This window comes from Pelobates fuscus, chromosome 5 (assembly GCF_036172605.1).
Source record: "Pelobates fuscus isolate aPelFus1 chromosome 5, aPelFus1.pri, whole genome shotgun sequence".
In the NCBI taxonomy this organism is placed as follows: domain Eukaryota; kingdom Metazoa; phylum Chordata; class Amphibia; order Anura; family Pelobatidae; genus Pelobates; species Pelobates fuscus.
This window is the reverse complement of record NC_086321.1, coordinates 340993145-341018832: the sequence shown is the minus strand read 5'-3', so window position 1 is coordinate 341018832 and position 25688 is coordinate 340993145. Positions and strand designations below refer to the sequence as shown.

Genomic DNA, 25688 nt, shown 5'->3' with positions numbered 1-25688 from the left:
ATACATATCGCCCTTAACAGCTCTATGCTTAATGTTATTACAAATAGTAAAAAATGTAAGTGACACACAAGTATGAAATGCCATAAGCCCTATCTGGCAGCAACAAAAGCAAACAAATCCCAAGTGTCCTTCCTTTCTTATTTTACACATGCTACGAGAGACACGGTAATGAGAAAATCAGAGCTACCAAAAATAGTAAGACAGGGAAAAAAAAAAAAAAGCCAAGCATACCATATGGTATTCTCGTATTTCCATTGGCTATGGGATCAGATCCTACAGCTGCTTCAGTGGTGGAACTAGTGAGAGGCACCACACTTTCATCATTTCCCTTTGCACCAGGCAGTTCTTTGAAGACAGGAGTCTCTTCATCTTGGTTTTTTTCATCTAGGCTTTCTTCTGATATGCGAGATAATGCCGCTTCTTTCTTTAATCGACCTGTTGAAACATCAAAAGCAGAGACATTACAGCATATGATACTAAATTTGAAAATACCAAAAAAGGTCACTTACTGTCTCTAATAATAGGTAGCATTACAATTGCATATAATACATTACATGAAGCTAATAAGCCAGTAGGAGAATAAAGATTGCATTCAATATTCAGCATAATGTAGCTTGCTACGTCGATTGCATTTTTATGCAGTATAAATATACTTTGGAGTGCAATCGGAGATTTCTACGAAAGGAGAAAAGGGAAATACTAGAGAATTTTATTATTTAAAAAAAAAAAAAAAAAATTTAAATGGGGGGGCTTGGCTGCCAAGCAGAGAGGATGCACAGGGCAGATTTTTTGTGTAATAAGCAGATATAACTGATCTAAGCAACTAACCTCAGTCACCTATTGATTGGGGACTTTAGGCAGGTCACTTTTGGCTGCCTTCTTGCTGACTTGGCGCAAGAAGGACGGCATAGGCTAGTGATTGAATTTGCAGCAATCTTTATCCCCATCCCCCTTTGGTCCAGTGGGGGTTATCCCGGTCCTGAAATTCCACCTACATCTGAGGGCATATATTCAGATATGCGACCAATGACTACAGCGACAGACAAGATGGTGGCATCTGTGGCGCCCTCACAAGTATTCAAGCGATACTCTTAGCAACACAACCATATTTTTGCAACCTTTCTATGCCTGATCTCGAGAGGAGAACACAGCTAGTGAAATGCCTGGCTCTCCGGAGCGGGACAGATAGATCCATCTCCAGGTAAGTTAATACATTCCTATGATGAGGTGGCATCTATGAGTCTGATTGTCCACCGTTAATTGAGTATTGACCATTATTTTATGTCTATGTGCAACACGCACTCCTGTTTTTCTCTGCTTTGTCTAAAAAAAAGTCTCATTTGTTTTACTTTTATTTTTATTTATAGTTTTGCATTGACAAAAAGGATTGACATAGAAAGACCAAAGCATACACACCAATGATAATGCACATTTCTACCAAAGGGAATAGAAGAATCAATATTCTATATTGTATGCATTATACAAATATCAATTACAGACAAAAAGAACAAAAAAAAAGGCGGTCAGAGCTCACAGATTACCATAGATATCCCTATTTTGATTTTCAGCAGAAATTATAATTAAAAATTTGTTTTGGTCATCTACTCAGACGAGTGGGGACCATTGTTCTATGTAGCGAGACCATCTTTCTAGATTATTATTTTTTTTTTCCAGAAGGGGAGGTTATATAGGTATATTTCTTCTCCATATTCATTTGCAAGATAATTTTTTTTTTTTATGCCCATGAAAAAACTAATGAGTCTTTCCATGAATGAGCAATCAATACTTTGATCGCAATAACACAATGGATAATTAGGCATTGATCTAGTTGTTCCAAAATAGGTCAGTCAAGAAGTAACAAAGCTACAGTTGTAGATTTAAAAAAGTTCAATACCCATATCTCCTAATAAAGCAAATATGCAATTCCATATTGTTTTTATATCCTTACATTTCCACTAGATATGTTCATATGTACCCACCTCTAGGTTACATCTCCAACAAACCTGAGAATAAGTTGGGTAGATCTTATACAAGCTATCTGGGACATATTACAACCTGTTGGTTACTTTATAGAATGTTTCTACCTAATTTAAACACTGTATATTTTTGGTGACATAATAAAAACCTTATACCAACTGTCCTTGTCAATATTACAAACTAATTATTTTTCCCATTTAGATATTGCTGAAGAAACAAAATTTGAGAGGTTAATCTGATACAATCTATGGCTTTGGGGATGGGCCTTTTGACATCCTTATAATTAAACAATCCTGAAAAAGGGCAACCATGAACCAAAGAGGGTCCCAAAATATAGATATTAACAAAATACTCGAGTCTTAGATAGGTAAATAATTCTTGGCGTGGTAAGGAAATTCCTCTTGTAATTGGGTAAAAGTTTTGATATTGTTTCCTTGAATCAACTATTTAATATAACCTATCCAGGTTTTAATGCCAAGATCCTCTATAGGTAGGATTGTTTTATCCATTTTCAAATTCCTTTTTAGTTTATCCCACTCATTCATTACATTTTCAAATACCAAGCTATTATTCCGATCCATTTTGTTCTCCTCTTTTTTTTTTTTTTTAGGATTCCATATCAGTATATCCCAATTCTTCACCCGTGTGAGATTACATTCAATTCGCTACCAAGATTCCTCCCTAGAGGAAAACAATTGGGATCTATAGATATGCGTTATTATGGTAGCTTTGTAAATATGGACAATCAGAGGCATATTAATTCTACCCTTTTTTGTTTTGTTTGCCAATACCATTCTATTGATTCTTGGTCTCTTGTATCTCCATATGAATGTATCAAATATATTTTCAATCATAAATAGCCAACTATTTGAGATTTTTAGGGGAATCATCTGGAACAGGTATTGCCATTCGGATGAAATATATGCACGTATGGTATTCATTCTGCCCATCCACGAGATATCCTCTTGTCTCCACTCCCTCATTTTTGCATTAGTTTGTCTGAAGATATGGAGAAAATTTACCTCCATTGTTCTCCATCTACATCTTTGACAATTTTAACACCCAAATAGTCAAAACACCTTTTTACCCCAAGAAAAGTGATATTGAGACTGAATCTCCTCAATGTGGAGTTTATTCGCATGTATTACCATCATAATAGATTTAGACATATCTAATCTAAAATTTGAAACTTGGCTGAACTAATTGATTTCTTTCATAAGAGCTCCCAGGAAATTTAAAGGTTCTATCATAGTCACAAGAGTATCAACAGCATATAAGTTAATTTTAGCTTCATTGGAATTTACCATTAGTCCCTTTATCTCCGAGCAGTCTCGGATATGAGCCACTAATGGTTCGATGGTTAAAATAAAAAGAAGGGGAGAAAGTTGTGTGCCGTTAAAAAGTTTGAACCAATCTACAGTAATATTAGGTCCAATAGTGCGAGCAGAAGGAGTTTTACATAGTGAAAAAATAACTCTTGGAAAAAAAACCTGTTATACCATATTTCTCCAGAGAAGTCTTCATAAAATCCCACCCGACTGTCAAATGCCTTCTCGTCTTCTAGTGACAGAGTCAGGAGGGGAAGGCGTCTCTTTTTAGCAAAATCAAAAATGTCCACCACCCTTTGAACATTTGTTGCAGAATTTCTGCCCGGGACAAAACCAACCTGGTCCCGATGGATTAAGAATTCTATCAAAAAGTCTGTTAGCTACAACTAAGGGAAAAATCTTAACATCGACATTTTTATTAATTATATTGGTCGATAGTTTACAACCTCTGTGGAGTTTTTCCCTTGTTTTAGAATTGGTATAATATTAGCTCTGGTCATTTCGGCTGGGAATTCTATTTGAATGGTGCTGTTAAAAGTTGAAACCATAGCTCCAATAACTTTATGACTGTATAATTTATAGAATTGGATGGTAAATCCATCGGGACCAGGGGTCTTGTATTTTTTTTTGCTGGGTAATTACAGCCTGTATCTCCTCTGTAGAAATAGGTCTATTTAAATAATCTTTTTGATTTTCAGACAAAGAAAGGAGAGAAGATCTCTTCAAATATGCTTTAATTTGATCGATCAGATTATATAATTTAGAATAATAGGAATTAAAGCATTTCCCTATATCTCTGGGATTTATATAGGTATTCGTTCCATCAATTATTTTAAATATTCGGTTACTTGTTTGTTGCTTTCTTAGTTTTTTTGGATAACAATTTATCTGCTTTGTTTCCCTTATAATAATAATTTAGCTGTAATTTTTCTAAATTTGTAATCGTTCGATCTAACAGTCGGATTTTATTTTGGACTTGAGTTATTTCAGTCAATTTATTTTGTAGGGAGAATCTTACTCCTCTTAGACAGGGTATAAAGCGTATGGTAAAAAGCTGATAATATTTTACCTTTTTTTTTTTACTGAATCTACTCTGAAGCTTAATGAGTTGTCCACGCATAACGGCCTTGAAAGCACACCAATTATTAATTGGCGAAGTGTCCTGAATATTATGGTCTAAGAAAAAATTCTATTTTCGGTTTCAAATATTCATAATTGCCTTCATATTTCAAAAGAGAGTAATTAAGCTTTCAAGTAGATCTATTTAGTTGTGGATACTTATTTTGTATTTCCATATTTATTATACTATGATCTGACCACGCATTGTCTATTACCTCTATTGCTTTAGCGTCCTCTATGAGTAGTGAGTTTCCCCAGATCATATCGATCCGTGAATAAGAAATATGAGTTTTGGAAAGATGGGTAAAATACCTGTCAAAGGGGTGGATTAATCTCCATATATCAAACAAGTTGTATTGATTTAGAATGTTGTACAAAGATTTAGCTTGTTCGGTAACCAATTTATTCACTTTAATACCTTCAGGCGTTTTTTTTTGTCTAGAGTAGGATCTAAAACAGAATTAAAATCTCCTGTGATTATACAAATACCCTCTTTAACTTCCTCCATTCTATCCAGAATATTTTTTAATGTTCTAGTCAGAGTAATATTTGAAAGATAAACATCCCCCAGGGTATATTTGATGTAATTGATTAGACATACAACAATTAGATAGTGGTCCTCTACATCTAAGTATTGATAAAGTATGTCTACTTGCAGTCTTTCTGATAAGAGGATGGCAACTCCGCAAGACTTTTTGCTTTGTTTAGAGGCAGTTATCCGCTTTGGATGTTTTTGAGATTTCCAGATCATTCTATCACATTCCCTGCAGTGAGTTTCCTTAACGAAAGCAATGTCTACCCTTACGTTTGTCAGATATGTTAAGACTATAGACCTTTTGTGAGGTGAATTTAACCCCTGTGTATTGACCGATAATATTTTAACCATTAAGATCAATTTTTACTCTGTGAGCTCTGCCACCAAACAATACAAAAACATTAAAAGACATCCAACTACAAAAACAGAAAAGGATCCACATCTGATCCACCTTTCATTCAACAAATTTAAAAACTTTAGGGCAAATGGCGAAAAAAGAAGAATGAAATGGCAAAAATGAAGAAGAAAAATAAATAAAAATAAAATAAGATTCCACATGTATATGTGCAGTTATAAACACGTATAACTCCTCGATAACTAAGCAAATAGTGGATCAATAATGGCTGATTATATGCATTAAAAAAAAATATTTAAAATGCCTCTTATTGTTAGATCATAGCTTCTTTAGAGAGAAGAAAGGGGGAAAGTCCTTCTCTTCAACGACATTGATCTGAGATCTTATCTTTCTGACGTTTTCTAGATCTTCCAATAGGTATCTTCTTATACATTAATCCCAGTTCTTCTGTATTATCCAGTTTTTCAATTTTCCAGCTGAATCGAAGGATTTCTTTTAAGGCTGGTAATGTATGAAAAGTCTTCAAAGACGAGTAAATTGGAAAATCTCTGGTTTATTTGAAGTCCTTAACCGCTTGTAGACTTGTTCTTTCATTTGATACGAGATGAAATTAACTATAACATCTCTTGGTGATCTTTCAGGAATACCTTTAGGCTTAGGCATTCTGTGCCACCGATTCATAATAGGGTACTGACCAGGTATATTTATTTCTAGTTTCTTATATAATTCCTGTAGAAAGTCCTGCAGTTTTTCTGTAGTCACTTCTTCTGGTATATTGCAGAACCTTAGATTGTGTCTTCTAGCTTGATCCTCATAATCTGCTAATTTATCTTCCAACCTTATAAGTTTTTGTTCCACAACTGATTGTCCGGTCTTTGAATCCAGATATTTCTTCTCAATGTATTAAATTCTTTCTTCCAAGCTAGCTAATCTATTGCCTGTTGATGTGATTTCTCCTTTAATTTCTGCTGCACTGGTTCTTATTTCTTCTTTGATTGTCTCTAATATAGAATCGAGACAGATTTTTAAATAAGAAGATGACACTTGAGTTTCTTCTAATTCTGCTTGCGAAGCAAGGCTGACATTTGCAGATCTTTCAACGCTCAAATTAGGAGTTTTTGTTCTCTCTGATCCTTAGGAGAGTTTGTGGAGAAAAAGCCTATCATACTTTTGTCCATTTTAGTTTCTTTTTTTAATCTCTTTTAAAAGTATGGCTTTTAGAAGCCATTTTTAGTGTGAAAAGAAAAAAGAAAAAAAAAAGGAGCAAGCGGAGGAGAAAAAAAACAAAATCAAACAAACAAAAAGCCAGTAGAACACAGTAGAGAGTAAACAGAGTTGAGGGATAATGAGGCTATCTATTTTCCAACTTTAGTTAAATAAGCTAGGTAGAGAGGTGGGTAATTCTTCAGGGAGACCTCATAACTTTCTTTGCTAATAGTAATATAGTGCTTATCAGATTAAGATGAGATTTGTTTAATAATGATATTGTAGCTTAACACAAAGTTGTGATATAACGTTGTCTCCCCCTTTCTCTCTCTTCCCCCTTGTTACTCCCCTCTCTTATTCCATTTTTTTCTTTATTTTTATCCCTTTTGATTTATATATTATTTGCTAAATATAGATCAGCAAAGCGCAGAGGAATTTAGATGTGATTAAAAGAGAATGTTGGTTTACTTAACTTAACTGTACACCTCTTAGATTTAGCTTATCTGTGACCTACTTCCCTTTTCCCTCTGCTTATTTTCTCTTTTTCCAATTAGAGATCTCCTGGAAACGTCTAGGCTTTCCCCCCCTCCTTCACCTCTTAGCGACCGCTACAACCTCAGTCATCGTGTCAAGTCAGCTGCAGTCCAAACTCGCTCTCCTTCCTCCAATACCCTCCACCATTGTCGTCCTGCTCGTCAACGTAGATTCAGCATTTCATCCCCACCGCGGTATCCGTCCGTCCCCCCCCCGTCCCCTCATCTCAGAGCGCGCACGTGGCATGCAAAAATGCTACATCATTGCGCACCATCTATGATGAGGTGCTGATGGGCCAGGCTGGCGTTTGGCCTCGCCCACACGCCCTTAAAATTTCAGCCAATCCAATGCTTTCCCATAGGGATGGCAAAAAAAAAAAACATTTTAAAAATCAGAAATTTTGATGTCAGCAAGAAGGCCGATCGGGGACGGGGCCAGCACCATCAGGAAATAAGGCAAGTTTTATTACTCTTTTAAGGGGGTAAATAGAGGACGAGCCATCTAAATGGTGGTTTTACACTACAGGGACAGGAAAACATGTTTGTGTTCCTGACCCTATAGTGTTCCTTTACAACTATATTAAAGTTTTTTATATTGTTTAATCAGAAATATTTACTTGAGTGCTGGGTCCCGATACTTTAATGTAACACTAAAACATGCTATTTGGTTTTAATGTTTCGAGTGTTCCTTTAATACATTAAATGCCTCGTACACTTCATAAATGAGAATTTTTTTTTTATAAAAACAACATATCCTTACCCGTTTCTCCAGCCACAAGTCTGTTCCTCCCCTGGGAGATGGCCCATGACATGAATCTACCCTTCCTTTCAGCCAAAATTGGTGCGTGCACAGTAATTGTTATAAATGCACCAATCAAATGCTGCTATTTTCCTAGGAAAACAGACTAATGCTTTGCTATATAAGCTCTCACTTCTATTTAAAGAATTGCTCAACTGGAGTGAATCAAGAAGCCCTCGTGGATGTCAGCCAAATTAATTCTTAAAAGTGTGCATTTCTCTTAAAATCTGAACTTTTATGAATTTAGACAAGGGGTACATCATGTTAACCACTAAAAGCAATTCAGACTTTAGAATCTGGAGCATCCCTTTAAGAAGCTAATAAAACAGAGAAACATCCCTCGTGGGCCTTACAGACATGGGCATAATATCACAGCCATTATTTCAGCTTGAAATTCATAAAGACACATTACTTGCAGAAGACTGACGAATATCCCTATGTGATCTACACAGAGTTGTAAGGTAGCATTTAGTTGGGAAAGAAGCCAATTTAAATTAAAGTTCATTAAGGCAAGAAAATGGAAACCATACTTGCGATCTTCTTTCTCATCCATGGGCATACGAAGAACCACACTAATAAGCCAAACAACACAGCAATGCCTATCGAAATGAGAGCAGTGCCCCACACGGGAAAGGCACTTAGTCCAAGTACTGTGAAAAAAAAAAGAAGAAAAAAAAGTTAGACAACAATGTTCCCGTTTAACAAAATATATATTTGCAAGAATGATATGAATAATATCTCAATTCTCTGCAATAACAATATCATTACACCCACATAACACAGCTCATGTCACACCCACATCATACAGAACAGGCTTGACAAACATAATTTATACCTAGGAGCAAGGTATGAAGCCGCAGGAAAGAAATGATCACTGGTTTCATGCACTCTTGTATTAGTTGGGCCACACAGCACAAATCTGTTACACTCCAAGTCTTCAGTTATTAAGCACAGATACTCAAACTCACATGTATCGTTTTAGTGATTGATTAAGGGGACACTATATTTACCAGAACCACTAGAATTCAATGTAATGGTCCTGGGATAAAAGTCCAGTCCTGCAGGCCAGCAGTTTAAACTGCCCAAGGTCAACTCTCGTGGCTGTCATTTAAAAGAACTTCCTGGACAAGATCTCATGCATAGATCGCAGGACCTACATTAAGTGTCTCCCAGCAAAGCTGAATGCTCCCTATAGAAATGCATTGACTCAAGGGGATGCCTATTGGTCGTAACAGGACACAAATTGAGAATAAGAAGATTTGAACAACCTAAATTGGCATGTGGCTAAGGTGATAAGAGTTGTAAAAAGTCAAACTATTAAATAAAATGGCAAAAACGAATGGTTAAATTTGAGAGGAACTGTTGCTTCCCTAGAAACCACTGAAAATTTTACACCACTGAAAATGTAAAATAAAAATATATTTGAATACATGCATTTTCTGTCAATAAGGTAAGCACAATTTAAAACGACATCTGTACCTACCTGAAGGTACAACTGTCATACACATGTTCTTAGGAACAGAAAGGACCGTAGTAGTTTATCGATTTGTAAGTGTTTGTTACTTGGCTGTACCTATGCTACAGTCCCCTATGAATCTAAACTTGAGTTGGAGATTGGCATGTTGCCTCTATTAACATTTATGTAGCGACATTATGCTGTTGCACATTGGTCCTGCAGATCAATGTGTTTATACAACGAGTTCCTTCATCAGTACACAGAGCCATTTACACTCCCAGTTCAGACCATGTTGCTAGTTAGTTGCATGCTGGTTGCTTTCTAAGTTCCCTATTTGAGAGTGAAGAAAAAAAATATATATATATATCTTTGTGCTGAGAATCCGATCTTCTACTTTGGGAGTGCTGGTAAACTCATACACATAGCAAAAGGCACTTATAACACTGCTGCACTGCATAATTTCTACCGAATTAAGAAATATAAGGATAGAGGGGTTTAAAGGACTAGAGCTACACTCATTTTATTATGAGAAGAACTATTTAGCTGCCATTTACTTCTGGACTATCTTCAGTTTGTTTAGCTTTGACATAGCAACCACTAGACAATAAGATTATAAGTAGCACCCAAATGTCACACAACACATTTAAGAGATTGATACTTACAAAATCAGCAAAAGAATACTCCAAACAAAACTTACCAGATGCGCATTGCACAACCATGCAGAAGGTTTAAAACTACTGTTCTGTCCTGAACAATCATCCTCAAGGAAGGGTGAAATTAATATACGCTTAAAGGGGCACTATAGTAACTAGAACCACTACAGCTTAATGTAGTGGTTCTGGTGTCTATAGCCTGTGCCTGCACACTCAGCAATGTAAACACTGCCTTGTCAGTGAAAAGGAAGTGTTTACATTGATGCCTAGTAACCCCTCTAGCGGCTGTCATTTAGACATCAACTAGACAGGTTTCCTTGGTTAGGTCCTGCATTGCTTGTATCCTCTGCGTGGAGAAGTTGAACGCTCCCGATAGAGATGCATTGATACAATGCATCTCTATGATAATATGCCGATTGACCCAGAGTGGCACTTTGATGTGCATACGTACTAGTCTTGCAATTCTTTCCTAGGTTGATCTCAGCCAAGAAGGCATGGCTAACCAAATCAAGAAAAGTTCCCAGCAGGATAGAAGTAAAAAGCTATTTTTAACCATTACAGGGAGGACCAGTGATCTAAAAAGTTACATTTTAAATACAGTCCTAAAGTATTTATTTTTCTTAGAGGCTGCAAATACCTGCGACCTTTATTTCTACTGATGAAGGCAAAAATATAGGTGTGTCTAGAAAATGTTTCCTCTTATCAAAGAGTGACTTGATCCAAAAAAGGTTGGGAATGAATGGTTAATAGCAGTGTGGAACTAGCAGCTTAGCAAACCATGGATCCACATCTGATAGAAGTTTAACAAGTTTATCTTAATAAATTTTATCTGAAGTTCTTGAACAGTAACCAACTCCTTCAAGAAATTGGGGGACATATTCTAGGAAACTGGATGAATCATCACTCATTGTCCAGCCATTTGATATACGATTTCATACACAACATAAACAGCTTTTTTATTATTTTGGAGATTGCACTCCAGCACACTGTATTTTAAATAAAACAATGACTGGGTAGATAAAATGCAGACTCCTTTTTGTATGTATAAGAGAGCCAACAAATTGTGCAGTAGTGATTCTAAACGTGATATTTAAAATCTGTTTCTGTATTCTCGCAACACGTTTGGCAGCAAGTGTCACTGCCAACAAAGTCAGAAAGGTTGATCAAAGACATAGCCAAAAAGGCATCATGTTAATAAAAATAAAATGTAATTTTTGAAGCAAGTATGCAGAGATGAGCTTAGAAACAATGGGTGAGCCCTCTTGACCTGATCTTCTGTGGTCCAAATACTTCCAGTAGTGATGAAAATGTTAAACTGTCAAACCAATCAAGAATACGCTCTAGGATTTAAAGGGACACTACAGTCACCAAAACAACTACAGCTTATTGTATTTGTTCTGATTAGTATAATCATCCCCTTCAGGCTTTTTGCAGTAAAAATTATTTTTTCAGAGAAAGGGTAGTGTTTACATTACAGCCTAGGGATACCTCCAATGGCCACTCCTCAGATGGCTACTAGAGGTGCTTCCTGGGGCAGCGCTGCTCCTGCATAATCTCAAATGAGGTATTCTATTCAAATTAGATATAGGTGTCTGGGTTGAGCATAATTAACAGTTGGTATCAATAAGTCACAAGGCTTTCTTTGTTTGAGAGTTCTGGAATGTGGTTCAGAACCAATAGGAATCATCTGAATGTTCTTATTTGATTAATTTAACTACAAGAAGAAAGGCTTCATCATATACATATTATTTAACTAGAGTGTTGGGGGTAGGTTTAGAACTCATCTAATTGTATGGACAAAGACAACACACACACACACACACAGAAGGGTAGTAGACTAAACCTTATTTGTGAATACACATTAAGTTAAAGAAACTTTCTAAATAATCTAATCTCCTTTTACAATCAATGCAAACGAGTTTTGTGTTCATTTCTTACTTACATGGGGCCCCTGTGTATAATATAGAGAAGACATTAATTGCTATCGTAGCAGCATAAAACACTGGGAGTGCTCGTAGTCCATTAGGTACCGGATCCTCCTGAATAACAGAGAAACAATTTTCAAGATGATACTGGCAAACAACAACTAAAGTCGACCGCAAATCCAACAAGAAAAAAAGAAAAAAAAATGCAAAACTGTTTAAGTAGAATATTATTTCTTCAAGCTGTGTCTGTTGGGGTTATTTTTGCATACAGACGTGTAAATAGAATACACTTAAAATATGCTACGGGTAATATGAAAGAGCTAAGCTTCTACAATCTTAAAAAAAGTAAATAAGCACCGAATAATAATTTTAAAAAGAATTGATTTACCTTATTTAAGATAAAAAACTTGATCAGGAAAAACAGCCCTGCAGACATCATACCAGACAGCAATGGTGAAATAAACCAAGAGGCCACTGAAACAGAGAATCACATGTTAGAGCAGGTTTAGAAACCCACATGCAAGTCATGGAATCAAAACAAAGTATCCTAATAATGTACAACTGTATTATGAATTTACATCTCATTGTATTGGCTGTGGGGTAAAGATTCTTTGGGTGTCTTCCCCCACTTTGTGTCAAATCATATGAGTGGGTGACAAACTGTGGTTCTCTTAGCACAGTCTCTGATAAAGTTAACACTGCATTAGCGGTCAACACTGGACTACAATGATGTGCCGTCAGCACAATGATGTGCCGTCAGCACAATGATGTGCCGTCAGCACAATGATGTGCCGTCAGCACAATGATGTGCCGTCAGCACAATGATGTGCCGTCAGCACAGTGTTAAGCTGCCACCAAGGCTTGCAGTCTATTACTGCCATGTGAGCTACAGAAGAACGTCTGTGGTTTAGGTATTGGAACAGCCTTGATTATTGCCAAGCCGCTCTAAAACGTATTTTTTGCACAGAATTCTTTAAAAGAAAAAAATATATATAAAGTTAGGAATGAAATGCAAAAAGGGAATCTTTAAAGCAGCACCTTGCGGTTTTTGATTCTGGTTTGCCAGGATATGCACATAGGTTTAGAGCAATCTAGTTCAGGTTTAAAGCCAGTGCGTGCAAATAAGATCAATAGAGTACAGTTAAGGAATCCAAATCCTAAAGCACCACAGATCCTTCAGCAGGGTGGCCTGCGGCTGCGGATATTCACAGTAAATAATGTTATCTTTCATATTTTTTCTGAATCAAGTTAATAAGATATCGGTTACAACAGTTTAGCAGTCAGCTGTTATTTGTGATAGTCTTGTGTGAAAAAGGCAACATCCTTCCACTTTCTTTGAAATCATTCTATGAAGAGCATGTTTATTTAAATAGAAAGTGGGACAGGTTTTAAGTAGAGACAGGAAAATATATTAGAAAGTATACGGAGTAGATATATTTTTTTTTTATAAATAAAGACTCTTTAGATTTTTTTCTATTCTTTTCTAATACCTTGTTATACAGTTCGAGGACAGCAGACTGGATATTCAATGTTTTCTATACAAAAACTATGTCAAATATTGTGACTTGCAGCGCTGGGTAGGTGTACTATACACTGCTTTGAACAACGTATTTCAGTAATACTTGACAGTGGTCCCTAACATTTTTGGCTATTTTTAACTGAAATACAGTACCTCACAAAAGTGAGTACACCCCTCACATTTCTGTAAATAGTTTAGTATATCTTTCCATGTGACAACACTGAAGAAATGACACTCTGCTACAATGTAAAATAGTAGGTGTACAGCCTGTATAACAGTGTAAATTTGCTGTCCCCTCAAAATAACTCAACACACAGCCATTAATGTCTTAACCGTTGGCAACAAACGTGAGAACACCCCTAAGTGGAAATGTCCAAATTGGGCCCAATTAGCCATTTTCCCTCCCCGGTGTCATGTGACTCAGTGTTACAAGGTCTCAGATGTGAACATATTAAATTTGGTGTTATCGCTCTCACACTCTCTCATACTGGTCATTGGAAGTTCAAAATGGCACCTCATGGCAAAGAAATCTCTGAGGATCTGAAGAAAAAAAAAAAAAAAGCTGCTATACATAAAGATAGCCTAGGCCCTAGGCTGTAAGAAGATTGCCAAGACCCTGAAACAGAGCTGCAGCATGGTGGGCAAGACCATACAGCGGTTTCACAGGACAGGTTCCACTCAGAACAGGCCTCGCCATGCTCGACCAAAGAATTTGAGTGCACTATTTCCCAGAGGTTGTCTTTGGGAAATAGACGTTTGAGTGCTGCCAGCATTGCTGCAGAGGTTGAAGGAGTGGGGGGTTAGCATGTCAGTGCTCAGACCATACGTCGCACACTGTATCAAATTGGTCTGCATGGCTGTCGTCTCTTCTAAAGATGATGCACAAAAAAGCCCGAAAACAGTTTTCTGAAGACACGAAGACTAAGGACATGGATTACTGGAGCCATATCCTGTGGTCCAATGAGACCAAGATAAACTTTTTTTTGGTTCAGATGGTGTCAAGTGTGTGTGTGTCAGCAACTAGGTGAGGAGGACAAAGACAATTGTGTCTTGCCAACAGTCAAGCATGGTGGTTGGAGTGTCACGGTCTGGGCCTGCATAAGTGCTGCCAGCACTAGGGAGCCACAGTTCATTGAGGGAACCATGAATGCCAACATGTACTGTGACACACTGAAGCAGAGCATGATCCCCTCCCTTTGGAGACTGGGCTGCAGGGCCGTATTCCAACATGATAATGACCCAAAACACACCTCAAAGACGACCACTGCCTTGCTAAAGAAGCTGATGGTAAAGGTGATGGACTGGCCAAGCATGTCTCCAGACCTAAACCCAATTGAGCATCTGTGGGGCTTCCTCAAATGGAAGGTGGGGGAGCTCAAGGTCTCTAACATTCACCAGCTCCATGATGTCATCATGAAGGAGTGGAAGAGAACTCCAGAGGCAAACTGTGAAGCTCTGGTGAACTCCATGCCCATGAGGATTAAGGCAGTGCTGTAAACTAATGGTGGCCACACAGAATATTGACACTTTAGGCCCAATTTGGACATTTCCACTTAAGGGGTGTACTCACTTTTGTTGCCACTGGTTTTGGCTGTGTGTTGAGTTATTTTGAGGGGACAGCAAATTTACACTGTTATACAGGCTGTATACTTACTACTTTACATTGTAGCACAGTATCATGACTTCAGTGTTGTCACATAAAAAGATATAATAAAATATTTACAAAAATGTGATGGGTGTACTCACTTTTGTGAGATACTGTATATATGGATGAATGGACTCCTTTCCTATTTCAATGAAAGAAGATAAATACATTTAGGGTAAACCCGTTTAAATGCACAAATAATATCAGGATTGCCAAAAAAAAACAAAACTTTGTTTTGTATGAATAGCTATCTTTCAACTCAATTATTTCTGGAGTGTAACTTTTGTTCTGTGAGTGCAGAGATATAGTTGAGCACTTTCAAGGTAATGAAATTTTAATTTGTTTGAGTGTAATATTTCTGCATACATATGACATACGTGTGATCATGTCAGGACGGCTAGCGTAATTTTACAATAGCCACCATTCACATCCATCATTTAGATAGGGTATATTTATATACCAGAGATATCTATTAACATATAACACATACCCTCACTCATAAAAGCAAAGGTCATTTACCAATCTTGACAAGCTGCATCCACTGCACACCATGAGTACCAATTGCAACAAGGGAGAAACCAATCGTTGAGCCAACAATGCAATGTGTGCCCGAAATGGGGAGTTTCAAGAAAGATGCAATCAACTGCCAAGCAGCAGAACCTGCAAAGAAACAGAAAACAGTTGTAAAAGTGTGCTTTGACATAAAGATGTCAAATGTGTCCAATGCAAATGTCCCCAGTGCTCAATGAGTTGGACAAAAGTCATCAGAGGTGGAGTGGATGTAGAGAACATACTGTCCCAACCCTGCAATAAAGGTAAGTTTAACAACTTTAGCATTATTATTTAATAATGGGGAGAGGCGGGTAGTAATCTCAACTAGGAAACACTGATCACCAAAACAACTTTTGCTTAATTAAGCAGTCTTGGCGTATAGATCAGTCTGCTCAATTTTCTGCCATTTAGGAGTTAAATCACATTTGTTTCTGTTTATGCAGCCCTAGCCACACCTCTCCTGACTGTGACTCACATAGCCTGCATAAAACAATGATCTAATTTTCAATCCATTGTTAGAGCACAGTGTGTTTACTTTGAAGGTTCTTAGATCATGCTGTTATTTGAACTCTAATCACACACACACACACACACACACACACACACACAATGGACTGTTGCAGGCTCTAGCAAATAATTAACAGAGCAGGAGAAAAAACAAATCCAAATTTACACGCTGTGCAATAAAAGAAGATGAAATCTTTAGATTTATTTTTCAGGAAGTATGTAGGTTGATTGTGTAAGTCACAAGCAGGGTGAGCTGCATGAACAAATAAATTTAACTCTAGATCCCAATAAATTTCTCATACAGGGCTATGGAAATTTTTTTAAATTGATAGATAGATACATGCTTAACAAGAAAACGTCACTCAGGGTCTTTTTGCAACACAAAAAGTGCTGTGCAATTTATTAGGATTATCTGCTTATAGTTGCACCAGGCAAAATTTTCTTGGAGTCCTCAAAAGCTATTTTTCACTTATGTTTTCATATGATGCATTCAGAAAGGATTTAAACCCCTTCATTTTTTTTTCAAATTGCAGCCTTAGGCCATACTTGTTTAATTGTTTTTCATCTGCACCCAATAACCCATAATGAAAAATATTAAAAAAAAAAAATTAAACAAAATTTTACACTACTAATATATTAAGAAGAAAAAACTGAAATATAACATTGAAGCATGTAGTTGAAGCACTCTTGACAGCGATTACAGCCTTGAGCACTTTAGGTATGATGTAATCAGCTTTGAACACCTGTATTTGGGTAATTTTTGCCATTCATCTCTGCAGATCTTGCTAAACTCTGTCTAGTTGGACGGGGCCATCAATCAGAAGTAATTTCCAGGTCTTTTTAGAGATGTTCAATTGTTCCAGGGTATGTTCCAGGCAATGGCTAGGTCATTCTCAGAGTGGGCCCTAGGGCACTCTTGTCTTGTCATTGTGCTTAGGGTCAATGTCCTGTTGGAAGTTTGTAATTCAACCCAGTCTGAGGTTCTCACCACACCAGACCAAGTTTCCATTAAGGATCTCTCTATTTTGCGGTGTTCAGTTTTCCCTCAACCCTGACCAGTCTCCCAGTACCAGCTGCCCCAACCAAAAGAATGATGCTACCACCACCATGCTTCACCGCTAACATGGTATTGTGCAGGCGATGAGTGGTGCCTGGTTTCCTGCAGACATGATGCTTTGAATTGGGGCCAAACAGTTTAATATTCATTTCATAAAACCAGATAATCTGGATTCTCACAGTCCGACTAATTTAAGCTCTCTCATGGATTATTGCAACTCTCTCCTAATTGGTCTTCCCAGAAGTCTGTAATGAATGCTGCTGCCAGATTGATTTTCCTCTCCTGTCGCTCCTCTCACACCTCTCCCCTTTGTCAGTCCTTACATTGGCTTCCTGTATCCTATAGGAGTCGATTCAAGGTACTAATCCACACCTATAAAGCATTAAACAATTCTAGTCCTTCATATCTCTTCCCCTGTCTGCTGCTTGCACCCATGTGGCCAACTCACGCTTGTTGGACTTCTCACAGGTGACTCCTTTGCTTTGGAATAGCTTGCCTACCACCATCATACTCTCCCCTAGTCTTCAATCATTTAAAAAGTGCCTCAAACCCCATCTCTTTAAGAAACTTACGGCCTCCCAGAGTAACTTCTACCTTACATACCTTTCCCTTGCTCTCTCCTAAAGGGCAGCACTCTATTCTCTCTTCCAGCTCTGCTTCACTCCACCTTGTTTGATTGCTATCTCCTGTCCTATTGTGTTTTATATCCCACCTCCTCTAGACTGTAAGCTCATTTGAGCAGGGTTCTCTTCAACCTATTGTTCCTGTATGTTTTTGTAATTGTCTCATTTATTGTTAAATCTTCCCTTCTGATAATATTGTAAAGCTCTACGGAATATGCCGGCGTATTATAAATACCAATAATAATAATAATAATAATAATAATTATTATTATTATTATTATTATTATTATTTAGGTGCATTATTTTTCTCCAAATTCCAAGCAGCCTTTTATGCTTATTGTTACGTCCACGCATGATCTATGTAGCTCACACAAAGTTACCCCACCACCACTCAGTTTGGTCGGACGGCAAGCTCTAGGAATAGCCTTGGTTGTTCCTAACAGCTGGACACCAATCAAAGTGTAGAAATTTTTTAAAGATGAGAGAGCTAAATTTCAAGTGTCATAGAAAAGGTTCTGAAAACCTATGTCAATGTGATATTTCAGTATTTTTCTGTTTAACCCCTTAAGGACACATGACATGTGTGACATATCATGATTCCCTTTTATTCCAGAAGTTTGGTCCTTAAGGGGTTAAGAAACTTGCAAGTTTTTTAAAACACTGTTTTTTGCTTTGTCATTATAGAGTATTGAGTGTACATTGATTGAAGGGATAAAAAAATAAAAACATATTTAATTAAAATCATTGTTATATATAAACAAATATAGGAGTTCTGGCACTCTTCCCAAAAATAAACGTGTTCCTTAAACGGACCATGGTGTTGCACAGCACTGAGAATATGTATAAATCAAAAGAATGAGAGCACTCATTGGATTTGATGAAAAACAAAATTCTGTGTATTTAAATTCACATGAAATAAGTCAACGTTTCGACCTACAAAGGTCTTTAGCAACGGTTTATAAAAGTAGAGATTTCAATATCCTACATATATTGTAAGTTTTGCCTGTGCAAAAACTTAGGAGGGCCATGCATCATTATTATTATTATATATAAAACGGAAAATATGGTAAATGTTAATTTATTATAATTGTTTAATGCAGTTGTTCTCCTATTGCGCTTCGATCCCCTCCTTGTGCGCCCACTTCCATGCCATCCTGTTGTACCCATCCCATGTTTTCTTATATGCCCATATCCAAACCATCCTGTGTCCACCTATATGTTCTTCACCTAAGCCCATTGCCAAGTTCCCCTGTGCCCATCTCAAGTCTCTCCTTATGTGGTCATGTCTCTTACCATCTCCCACCCACTTTTAGCACAACCCTGACTGTCCATTCCTTGACAGTCTTCCTCAACAATGTTCTAGTGAGGAAAATAAATTCAGTTTGTGCTGAGGATGCCAGGGCAGAGGGTGCACACAATGGCAATCACATTACAACAGCAGCTCCTCTTTTTGTCACACTCCTCCTGAGTGGGTACCCCCTGCAATAATAAAGCTTGACATATCTAAGGCCAGTCCTGTTTTACACTCACAGAGGAAAGAGACAAAATAATTGTACTGGATATTGCAATTTAGTATGTATGTATATTTATATAAACACACATACACACACACACACAATTGGAATTGAACACTATATAAGGCATAACATTCATAAGGTGCGTCTTCTACTGGCTACATTTAGTATAACAATTATTTTAAGGAACACTTTTTAAAAAATTAAAAAATTAAAAAACACCTATATACATTTAAACCTCAGTAAATTCTGGAATCTCTAAAATAATGCTTTTTATTCCACGAGCCAATACTTAACCAGTGACGAATCTAGAAGATTACAAATAATTACTTACCAACCATTGCGCTAACTTCTCCAGCCATCAACAAATCAACTGTATTATTGTAGAGATTCACATCAATGATTCCTTTCCGGATAGTCTCACCAACTTTGGCTCCCAGTAGTACTGAGCCAGCTGTTTCAAAGATGGAAGCCAATATGCATGCTTGCCTTAAGGTCACCACACCAGATCCCACTGCAGTGCCAAAAGAGTTGGCAACATCATTAGCACCTACTGAAAATGCCAAGACGAAAGCTATGATGAAACCGACAATAACCATCCACAAATACTCGTCCAGAACCATCTTGCCTTTGTTTTTTCTTCTGGCCACGAAGAGAAAATTTAAAAATAATTAAGAATTAAAAATCAAATGTACTGGACTCGAAGGCTCGAAATCCTAATGAGTAGAGCTACATAAAGTAGTATGTGCTCTCTCTCTGAAAAACACTGCTTAGTGTTGAAGAGATGGGATACACTGCTAACTGAGAATTATCAAAATACTGTCAAAGTTCTTTTTGATGTGCTCAGTCAATAATAAAACGAATGCCATAGTTTTCGTCCAAATGACTTAGCCGAATATTATTCTTTCCTAAAAAAAAAGGAAGAGAGAAATTAGAGTAAAATTAGTTATTAAAAAACCAACACTCTCCTTCAAAAAAACAAGAATTAAAAAAAATCTCAAACACAAATCCACTAATGGATTTTCGGCTTCAGCATGTGACATTTTAGCCATGAAAGCACATAAATGAGATTACAATTTGAACAACTCTTTGTTAAATAAATACATATGAAATGCAACCGTTTTGCCAGCATAATCCAAATAAGTACAATTATGAAAGAACATTTAAAGAAAAGAACATAACTTTGAAAAAAAAAAAAAAGAAAAAAAAAGTGTTAAATGTAATTTGTTGCACAACAATTATACAAGAGATAGTAAAAGAACACTCAACCCTAAAAGCTCTTCAGATTCCTGAGATGCTTTAAAGGTTAACAAAGAGTCTCATCTGTTGGATTATAAAAGTGTCAATTACCAGAGAAATCAGTACTTTTATAAAGGTATTATGTTGCATCCCTTCAACTGTCAGAGAGCCAAGAGAGTACTCCTTCTCATGTGGTATATATTGTATTGGCGACCTTGCCGGGGATCTTGTTGCTGGATTAGAGGTAAGCAACTGCAACAGGATTAGAATACTCGAGCTTTATATTGAAATATATTTATGTGTAATACTGGGATTGTTCCTTTAAGCAGTATGAAGGGGAAGTCTCTACACATATTTAAAAAAAAAAAAAAAAGCAAACTGGTTTTTCATGCGGTTTGTGGAGTTACACATTCAAAAAGAAATCTAAAATAATGTGATGGTAAAGAGGAACATTGATGTACAATGTCTTAATTAAACAAGAAAATACTGTACAAACTTTCAGAGACTCTCCCCGCCCCACCTCCCCCCAAAAAAACCACACACACACAAGAAACAAAATATATAAAGCTAAAAGGCAAAATACAACTGAAAAAGAAAATTCTGGGGGGCAGAGCTGAGCAACTGACCTGAGCGGACTCTGGGCTGATCGACCAAAACATGGCAAAAATAACCTATTTGCAAGCCTAAATACCGCAGCCCCATAGCCCCTAAACCCACAAGCTGAAACCCGAGAGACCAAAGCCGGGTATGAACATAGGAGATCTTCTCCACCAACCGCATGACGCGAGTGGGCCCAAGATGGTCACCAACCTGGGAGATTTCTACGACTACTCAGACAAGCTGTCCCCAGACAAAGAGGGAGGCCTTGCAGCCTCCACCAAAGACCAGCAACTACAGATCGGTGACGGCAGAAATACTCGAGAACATGCTGGGGGCCTTTCAGAGGTCCATACAGGAGCATGTGGCCCTGCTCCGCACTGATATCACACCTGGTAGACCGCATCAACATAGTGGAAGCCACCTAGGAGTGCTCAAACAATAGCGCAGCTCCAACCAGACATCCACACACTCACTAAGCGTCAAGCAACCTCCGATCTGCGCTTCGCCTTGCTTGAAGACTCGAGACGCAGCAACAATTAAAAAAAATCTGGAGAATAGCGTAGAGCATACCCGCGGTAGAGCTTCCACATCTCAACCGGCGGCTCGTGGCCCACCTACTGGAGCTCAAGCAATCCAGAGGTGTAAACCTGGAGGGCATATTCCGGGTTCTAAAACCCAAGAAAGTGCCTGAATCAGCACCCAGAGACCTGATACTGCAGTTTTGCAACGTAGCAAAAAAGATGCTGGTGCAAGCGGCACTTACAGGGACAGCCTAGCTCAACTTCGAGAACATGGCTATTTCTTTCTTTGCAGATCTCTCCGGCGAGAGGCTACAATGGCGCAAAACGCTACAACCCCTCACAGCCCTGCTCCGCAACCACGGGCCTTACAATTAAGACAGGGAGACGCGGTACACTCCATCCCAGATATCTCTGAAGCACCCCCACTCCTCACCAAGCTGGGCCTTCAGAGGACTCCCTACACCGCTCCAACAAACAGGCAAAGACCTCAGCGACCCATACATGGGACCCAACCACGATCACACCATTTATCCCGAAAACAACTACACCAGCGGCAGCCGCTACAGTCACTACCTGAGATGGTGAAGTAGGCGCCAGGAACTTACCTCCTCTAATGCATGGAACTCTCCCACACTGCGGTTCGAAGTTGGTTAAACTTTATTAGACTTTTTGTTCTGGACCTTTCTCCATTTTGATTTTTCGTTTTATAGGCCCACCTGCAAGCACCACTGGTCAGTTATGCTTAATTCCTACCTGGCTTAAACCAAGCCCTGACCTCTCTCCCCACCGCCACCTCTGACGCCATTGGCCCAGGGGTTCAGTTACCTAGGTGTGACGGAGGTGTAGTTATAGCCTTAGCCACAACCAGCCATCTCCTGCTATACACTTAAGGTACACCACTGTAACCCCCAGAGGGCAGGAACACCTGTCCCCACCATGCTAGTACAATATGTGCCACAACGTTAGTACAAATTTCATGATCTCTACTGTTTGATATGTATGTTGGAGCTTTGCAAGCCTGTCATAACCTGCTGCACACAAAAATAAAGAATAATAAAAAAAAAATGTACATTTAACCGTTTATTACTAATTTAATTACACCTCTCACATATATTGTGTATGCGTGGGAATGTTAACTCACTGCCAAATAATAGCTCGAGCAAACAAAATTACCACAGGAGAGAAAGGTTTACTAAGGGAAGCAACAATAAAAGGTATAGCTTCATGTACCTGCAAGTGAAACTCATTTATAAACCCATTAACCCTTTTGTTGCATGATGTGATGTACATGGACTGTCCACATATAATACAATTTGCCTAATCCTTCACATAGAAGAGTTAAAGAAACACTCCAGACCCAAAAAGCACTTCAGCCTGCTAAAGAGGTATTGTATGCATTTAGAATGTGCTTCTTTTTCCCCCAAATATCTAAATTTCGATTAAATTTAGCACTTTTATGAATTACTGTTGAAATCCCTCCATAGATGGTTCTCAGAAGCAGTAGGCATGCTTGGCTAGATTGTGCCTGCTAATACTGCTCAATGAGCCATACTACAGCTCATTTAGAAGGGTGAATTAAAAAACACACACTTTCAGCTAGACTTCTCAATGAGCTGTCAGGCTCAAAAGAGTGAGTGGACCAAGGTGTGTTGAAGAGCAGAGCACTCAAGAAAATGCCATATATGCTGAACCTGGGGTTGTATTGGTCGGACGTACATTTAGCCAGGCTTTACATGCACAGAGCTTTACTGAAGTGCTCTCACATGGGCTTGCTCTGAGCAGACTTTGCACAGTATTTCACCAGGCATTTGGTGCCAGTTGGTGTCCCCAGATGTGGATTAGGTGCCACAGGACTTCAAAAAAAAAAAAAAAAAAATCAGGATTGTCTTGCCTAATCTGGAATTGTGGATAATATGTAGAAATTACCAACGCTGCCGAGCTTTGCTGGAAATTTTATATGCATGTGTCCAATAACCCAACTGCATATAAAGCATACTTCCCAACAAACAAAAATGGGGAATCCCATCTTAAAGGACCACTCTAGGCACCCAGACCACTTCAGCTTAATGAAGTGGTCTGGGTGCCAGGTCCTTCTAGGGTTAACCCATTTTTTCATAAACATAGCAGTTTCAGAGAAACTGCTATGTTTGTGAATGGGTTAAGCCTTCCCCTATTTCCTCTAGTGGCTGTCTCATTGACAGCCGCTAGAGGCGCTTGCGTGATTCTCACTGTGAAAATCACAGTGAGAGCATGCAAGCGTCCATAGGAAAGCATTATGAATGCTTTCCTATGTGACCGGCTGAATGCGCGCGCAGCTCTTGCCGCACGTGCGCATTCAGCCGGCGGGGAGGAGAAGGAGGATCGGAGGAGGAGAGCTCCCCGCCCACCGCTGGAAAAAGGTAAGTTTTAAACACTTTCCCCTTTCCAGAGCCGGGCAGGAGGGGGTCCCTGAGGGTGGGGGCACCCTCAGGGCACTCTAGTGCCAGGAAAACGAGTATGTTTTCCTGGCACTAGAGTGGTCCTTTAAAAAAACAACAACATGGTATTATCTGAATGTGAATAGCACTTCATCTATGCACTGCTCAAAACAAATTACTAGGAAATGGATAGGTTAAAGTCAGTTTGCAATAATTTCCCATGGGCCCAATGCTCCTCTATGGACTTGTCTGTGAATTTGGTAGTGTACTTCTCTCAAACTGTGGAACACAGCAGAATTTGACGGTGTTTTATAAATACTGGTAATACGAATACTAAAGAAAGGAGATATCTCTCCCCTATTGTCTGGGGAACAGTCTCCCCTGACCAGGTGGAACTTGTACCTGGATGAAAGGGACCTGATAATATGCGGTCAGTTCTTAACATAGCTCAGTTGGCTGGAGGTCTGATCAACAACGAATGTTGATATCCCTAGATACAGAGATGGCCTTCAACTGTGCAGTCTATGCGGAAACAAATACAGTGCCATTAGTGCCTATGCTTTTTGAATAGGTTATAAAGTACTCTTAGATTTGCAAAAACTTCTGATGGACACCAACATCTAATGTCACTTGTATGGCATAGAAAAATAACAGGGCCCAAATAACATGAATGAACTTTCTCGTAAAGCCCCAAAATGCTTTTTTTTTTTTTTCACCAATTAAACTATTGAAAGAAAGATAAAAATATTAATAAGAATATGGTTGTTTACCATTTTCTCTTCATTGCTGCCAATCTTGATCACTCAGAAACATCTCTCATTTGTCGGTTTCTGAATTATGAGGATTGGCAGCAATCATGAGAAAAGGGTAAATAACCATATTTTTATTATTATTTCAATGCATTTTCTCCACGGTGGCTCATCTCTAAATAGATCAAAACTATGCATGGATCAATAGTCAAGCTATGTAAATATTTAAAACTGTATTTAAATAAAAAAAAAAAAAAAAAAGACACTGGTTTAAATTACCACTCATTTCTCAGGACTGTGAGAATATACCATAAACTGGAAAGGAGCCAAGCCTACTAGATATCATTTGTTGGCTCTTTTTTTACTTCAGTTTTTAGTTAGTAAGAAGACATTTTATTAAGCTGATCAATATTTAACCCCTTGAGGACACATTACATGTCATGATTCCCTTTTATTCCAGAAGTTTGGTCCTTAAGGGGTTAAACAGCTGCACTAGTGTTAACCAGGGATAAATATCTGCTTTAAACAAGGTCGTGGAATTAACGCCTGTCCTCAACAGTACTGATTACTGTTGATACTCGTCTGAATTTAGGCAAAAGGTTACGGTTCAGCTAAGCTAGTGAAGCAATGCCAACTTTTTTTTGCCTCCTAACTTGTGCTATTTAAATTACAAATAACACAGACCTACAAAGCAGCGCCGATGCATCCATAAAAAGTTAAAGAAATTCCTTGGTTCATCTACATACACCCCGGGATAACATTTAAAGGGACAATATAGTCACCAGAACAACTACAGCTTAATGTAGTTGTTCTGGTGAGTATAATAGCTCCCTTCAGGCATTTTTCATGTAAACACTGC

The 25688-nt window shown here is 38.1% G+C and overlaps 1 protein-coding gene across 5 annotated transcripts in view; it reads right to left on the bottom strand.

Moving 5' to 3' along the window:
- The window catches only part of SLC20A2 (solute carrier family 20 member 2), a 75602-nt gene that overhangs the window by 12577 nt on the left and 37337 nt on the right, over positions 1 to 25688 (bottom strand). For all 5 annotated transcript variants that reach the window (XM_063455790.1, XM_063455789.1, XM_063455788.1 and 2 more), the window contains exons 2-7: positions 19638 to 20211; positions 15570 to 15710; positions 12275 to 12360; positions 11904 to 12000; positions 8383 to 8502; positions 232 to 435 (exon numbers count right to left, since the gene is read on the bottom strand). In XM_063455790.1, coding sequence (XP_063311860.1) covers positions 232 to 435; positions 8383 to 8502; positions 11904 to 12000; positions 12275 to 12360; positions 15570 to 15710; positions 19638 to 19926 — 937 coding nt within the window. In that variant the 5' untranslated portion in view covers positions 19927 to 20211. The remainder of the gene's footprint in view (positions 1 to 231; positions 436 to 8382; positions 8503 to 11903; positions 12001 to 12274; positions 12361 to 15569; positions 15711 to 19637; positions 20212 to 25688) is intronic.